The following is a 6,570-nucleotide window of genomic DNA, read 5'->3' on the forward strand; positions in this document are numbered from 1 at the left end:
TAAGCTGATAATTATTTAGGTTTAAGTTTTAATATATTAACTATGATTGAAGAAAGGGAATAACATGTATAGAAAATAAGTTATCTTGTACGGCCCACTTGACGATTGATACTTTTCATATTTTGATTTTGATTTTTTATTTACTTTAAAAATTGATAAGCATATACAACTCCAAACCAGGAAAACACAATAAACCGAGGACACTTGAATCCAGACAGACAGCCACCACCACACCATCTTTGCACCACTAGTGTTACACCATAGGCCTCTTGGTTGTTCCAATTTGTGCACTAAGGTATGTATAGAAATCTTTATTTTGTTTATTCTATTGCCTTATTGAATGTTTTGTTATTTTCAGAAAAGGAAAAAACATTAAAGAAGATAGATGTCATTAAATTATTACAGGGTAATCAAGGAAATAACTTTTCTCCTTAGACCATAATATACATTATTCTCTTAAAAAAAAATTAATATATTGCTGATATTTTATTGGTTATATCCAATTATACTTCTGATATATAGTTGGTTTATCCTTTTCTGTCAAACCTCACATAGAAAGCTGTCCCCTTAACAAAACACTACCTTATTTTGAATATATCATCTAGTCTATTGATATCGGTGGCATTAATTTGATGTGAACACTTTCCAAACACAAGTAGTGTAGTTGTTAACTTGATTCAACTAAATTCGGATAATTCTCTTCCAATCTGCTTCTAAGTTATGGAAGCTGGCTAACGTCCTACGTCTTGTATGTAGAGGTCCTCTCTAGACATTTACCTGTAATAACCATGTTCTAGAAAAAGTATTTTATACCGATATCATATTTAAAGCTATGTGGATTAGTATGTATTAATTAATAACTTAAAGAGAGATATATTTCCTATTCTGATTAATACTTTTTTTGTATTGCTCTACTGGCTCATGACAAAACAACAACTCCAACCAAACATTACCAGATGAGTGGTCGCCGGAATAGTTTAATGAATGAAGTAAATGATTTGTGAGTTTGAGTATCATAACTAAAATACATGTTGATAATTGCTTATAAAAACTAAACAATACCATACATAATAGAGATCATATATTCTCATTTTGTCTTATAATCTAATTAAAAAATATCACTTAATTAAAAAGAAAGATCATACAAATAAAAACTAACATTTAAATATTATTTTCTAGAGTATATTATACTGACACCCTCTGAGTTTTAGTGAAATTACACAAACTACCCCTCATTTTTTCACACCTACACAAACATCCCCTAAGTTTTATACTTTCATTACACTGACCACCCCTACATAAGAAATAAGTGTAATATTTTAAATAAAAAATGTGATAAACGCAATTAAGTTAAACAAAATATGATATATTGTGTAGACAAGTCCAAATAATATGAGTCAATATTTCTTTATTATTTTTGGTTCGTTACACTATATTATAAGAGCGATTTAAACAATATTTCTTTAGAATTGTTGATACATTTTGTAACAAAAAATAATAAATATACATTGATTTGTATATTATTTAGACTTGTCTACACAATATATCATGTTTTGTTTAACTTAATTGCATTTATCATATTTTTTGTTTAAAAGATTACATTTATTTCTTATGCAGGGGTAATCAATGTAATAAAAATAAAAAAAGTATGAGAGGATTGTGTAGATGTAATTTACTCTATTTTCTAAAGTTTTATACAAAATTATTTTAGTATAGAGGATAACTTTTACACCTTGCCCTTATCGAGAAAGATAAATACTCCCATCTTGCATATGTTTTGTCTACTATCATCATTAGATGGCTACAAAAGACACTGTCAGGATAAAGATATCAATCCTTAGATCCTCCACCCTTGTTTATTTCTTCCCTTCCATATATAACTAGTTTCCTCCCTCTTCCTCCTTAATCTTCTTATGCTATCATAGTCTTGAATCATATATCAACCATGCCCCTCCTTTCTTTAACAAACTATAAATGCTTTTGGGGAACTTTATCTGCATTCACCCTATGTTTCATCTTCATTGCAAACTCAACCACACTTCAAACAACAACTACTCCAAAACCATGTAATGACCCCTACAAGGAACTCAACCTTATCCTTAACCCTAATGGCACAGTTACTCGCCTAAATAAACCCCCACAGTCCCCACCCTCACCTGATCCTACCCTCCCAAACCTCGTACTCTCCAAAGACCTCACCATTAACCAATCAAAAGGCACGTGGGCAAGAATCTACCTACCCCGCAAAGCACTGGATCAAAAATCCAAGCTTCCTTTAATAGTTTTCTACCATGGTGGTGGGTTCATATTCCTCAGTGCTGCTTCAACCATGTTCCATGAATTCTGTTTCAACATGGCAAAAGATGTAGTAGCGGTAGTTGCATCCATTGAATACCGTCTTGCACCAGAACATAGACTACCTGCGGCCTATGACGATGCTGTGGAGGCGCTGCACTGGATCAGAACCAACCATGGAGATAGTTGGTTATCAAAATATGTTGATTATTCTAATGTTTTTCTTATGGGTAGTAGTGCTGGAGGAAACATTGCCTACAACGCGGGTCTACGTATAGCTGCAAGAGATGATCAAGATTATAAGATAATCAAAGGGCTCATATTGGTTCAACCATTTTTTGGTGGGACCCATAGGACAAGTTCAGAATTAAAGTTAGCTAATAGCCCATATTTGTCACTGTGTACTAATGACATGTTGTGGAAGTTATCGTTACCGGTTGGAGTTAACCGTGATCATGAGTATTGTAATCCAATGGTGAGAGATGGGTTTGAGGGATTGGAAAAGATCGAACGGCTTAAATGGTGGGTACTGGTTACCGGGTGTAGCGGTGACCCACTTGTTGATCGTCAAATGGAGCTAGTGAAATTGATGAAAAATAAGCGTGTGAGAGTTGTGGGACATTTTACACCAGGAGAGTATCATGGGGTTCAGGATAAGGAGCCCTTGAAAGCAAAGCAACTCTATGGTGTAATGAAAAGTTTTATTTCAGAATTGCCTTCTCAGGATTGAATAAGCATGTATCCTTGTTCTCTTAATATTCCAAATAAGATATATTAATAAGCATTTTGATTTCGTGCTTTGATTTGTTTAGTTTAGTGTTTGTCATATCGTACAATAAAAAATGTGTTTAGAGACAAACTTAGATTGAAATAACAATTGTGGGTAAGGTTATTTATATTCTTATGCTTATATTCAGACTTACTCGTTGACAACCAAATTTTTTAGGATCGAGGCAATCCAGAGTACATGCAACACGTGGGTCCTTGTAGGTTTTCGAGGTTGTGGTACAAAAAATACAATTTTAAAATACAAAATAATATTTTTTATTAAATTTAAAATCTATCCATTGACCATATAAATTTTTTAACATATCATCATTCATTGATTTATATTATTTTTATTTGAGAGTTTTATAGTAGTTAACAGATCAATAGTGGATGATTTGCTAACAGTATAAAAATCCTTACACTATCAAAATATATTTTTTAAACTTTTTTATATTATTTGAAAGAAGTTGATTGACTAGGTAAATGAAGAAGTAATCATTTAGGCATACATGATCTTTGTTCAATTATAGGAGATAAATCATATGTCATCATTTTTGTTCCAATTTCCTGTCTCGGTCTAATGAAAGAGTAACACTTCATTAAAAAAAAATTAAAAACTCCAAATAACATTTTTATATTCCTTGGAAATAGTTGATTGGCTAATGATATTGGGATATAATCATTTTGGAATACATAATTTTTGTTTAATTACAAGGACAAAGATTTGTTATTCATATCTCAATTTTTTTGTCAATCCAATGAAAGAGTGTCATTTCATTGAAAAAAAAATATTCTAAAAACACAAAATAAAATTTTATATTACTTCAAGAAAACTAATTGCATAAATAAATGGAGACATAATCATCCTTATTCTAATTACAATACCACCGCCCATGTTTCTTGAACACTTTCATCAATTAAGATACGAGAGATAATATAATCTCATTGAGAAAAATATACCTTATCATTGAGAAATACAATGTCATCAAACTTATATAATATGAGGTATATAAATATCATCAAAATTCCTATATACCTTATCATCAAACTTTTCAAGTCTTCATTACAAGAAAACCTATTTATAACAACAACAAATGTCATTGAGAAAAATAAAAAGTTTGTTCGATAAATATGTTTTCATGACGGCAATTGTCATTGCATGTCAAGATATAACAAAAGGGTGACACAAGGATACATTGACATTGCGGTAAACCTATGTGTAATGATGACAATAGCCACTACAATACCTAAGTTTCTCAAAACACAAGAAATTTGGGAGGGCAGTTACCACCATTAATGGAGAGTTTATCCGGTACTCCATAGAGATGAGGACAAGTAACACTAAATATTTCTTTAGAAAATAAAGTATATACTCATATCATAAGATAATATATCTCATATAGTCAATAAAAGTTTGATATATGTATTATTTTGTTTAGTTTTAAAAATATTTTTATTAAAAATAATTAAATATAACATATGTCATGATTTTAGTAGATGAATGATATAACTTATCTCTTTATACTAGAAAATATTTTATTCTCTATTTTTTAATAATATAAATTTTTACTTATTTTTAAATTAAATAATTTATAGACTTGTAAATCTTTTTTCTCTTCACAGTCTAGTACACCAAGGTCTAACACTATATAGAATCTCATCTCAAAATTTGGTTGGAAGTAATTAATCTTTTTTACAATAATTATTGTCGCTGTGATTTGCATTTCTTCTTGGCAACAAACTTGCCATTGTCCCATATCTTTCATACTCTTTGGGATTGTACATCTCCTTTTGAAGGTTATTGCAATTGCTTGGAAATTGTTCTAAGACAGAGTGTCAACAATGGATGCACTGCTTATTAGAGGGATTATTTTTAACATGGCAGTAGCCCCTAATGCAAACTTTGCGATGAACATTGCATATCTTCACAACACTTATTTTCTTCTTGCATGTTTACTTATTCGGTAAGGCAGTCGATCTACAACTAGATTAGGTTTATCATTGTTCTCCTTCAGAACTTGACCAACCACTTCCTCATCCACACGGCCAAAGCACTATAGCACTATTTGGCTGACAAATATTTGGTTTGTTTGGATAGCTAGAAATAACATCATCTTCAACTCTAAATAGACTTATATCACATACACAATTGACTCAATAAATATGAAGACGTGACTTTGAATCAATGAGAAAGCATACAAGTCATGCATGATTTATGACCACTAGTTGACAAACCCCTTAGATTATAAAGGAATTTGAAAATATGAATGAATGGAAAATTACTAGTAAGCAACCTATACATGTAACTAACTTAATCATCTAACTAATTAACCGATAACCAAAAAACTCATTTTACACATGTTGAATTTAAAGAGACTCTATTACAAAACAACCTTCTAGAAGTATATCCAAAAATGCCTAAGACATTGCCCTCATGCTAGTCATGCAACAATCTTGCACCACGTGATGCACCAATGTGCTCATGTGATGCACTGCTTGGTGCGCCAAGGCATGCACCATTTGCTTGCCTAATGCACTTATCTGATGCACTGCCTGATGCGTCAAGGCTATATTTGACTTGGTCATGATTTTGTCTGGCTCGGTCACACCAACATATTTGGCACAATCATGTTTCATGCTTGGCTGAGGCAGGCTTGGCCAAGAGTATTGTTTTGGCTTGTCCATGAGCAATTTCCTCGCATAATAAAACTTAGGTAATTTTAGTTATAACTTTATTAGATTATCTTTCGCTTCTCTCTTAATGTTTGTTTCAGCTTTATGTATTTTATCTTTTTTCTTTTCTATCTTTTATTCATGTGTAACCTTTTAGTACCTTTCGTAATTGATTAACAAAAATTCTCTTTCCCAACCACAAAAACAAACAAATTGTTAGGTATCAGTGGCTAAAATACACCTAGAAGGGGGGTTGAATAGGTGTAGCGGTCAGAGTATCCGCTTTTTGCAAACAACAAATAATGTTGAAATAACCCCAGATTAATCGATTAACAGAGAAGGAATAATCGATTAACGCAATCAACTTAATCGATTAAAATAGCTCAGATTACACAAACAGATTTGGTTTCTTGCACGACAAGCAACTGAAATCAAAGCAAATATACAGAGCTAACAGATATATCAGAGTTACAACAGTATAGTATAGAAACAGAATATTACAATTAAAACAACTATACAAAGTAATCGATTAAAGCAATAAAGAGAGAGAGGGAAAGAAAAGCGTGCAACACGATTTTTATCCTGGTTCGTTTGCGGGTCTACTTGCAAACTACATTCAGGCCTCTCGACAGATCTAGGAGATTTTTCTTCACTATAATTGAAATAACGTTTTACAAACAATTCTTCCAATTACAACACTTAGACTCTTTCTTGAAACTAAAGAACCTTATTCCTTGGTTTGACTCCCTTCCTACCGCCCAAGAAAACCTTTCTTGCGGTGTAGCCCCAGCCAAGAACCTATTCTTTCTATCAAGATCTCTAAGCTAATGAAGA

General features: G+C 31.9%; 1 protein-coding gene across 1 annotated transcript; it reads left to right on the forward strand.

The window, feature by feature from the left end:
* The first annotated feature begins 1,788 nt into the window (after positions 1-1,788).
* Positions 1,789-3,092, forward strand: LOC109339752 (probable carboxylesterase 120). Its single transcript, XM_019577263.1, has one exon. The coding sequence runs from the start codon at positions 1,946-1,948 to the stop codon at positions 3,023-3,025; it is 1,080 nt and encodes a 359-aa protein (XP_019432808.1). The 5' UTR covers positions 1,789-1,945; the 3' UTR covers positions 3,026-3,092.
* Positions 3,093-6,570: the final 3,478 nt, after the last annotated feature.

The sequence above is a fragment of the Lupinus angustifolius genome, unplaced genomic scaffold, assembly GCF_001865875.1.
Source record: "Lupinus angustifolius cultivar Tanjil unplaced genomic scaffold, LupAngTanjil_v1.0 Scaffold_95_69, whole genome shotgun sequence".
NCBI lineage: Eukaryota > Viridiplantae > Streptophyta > Magnoliopsida > Fabales > Fabaceae > Lupinus > Lupinus angustifolius.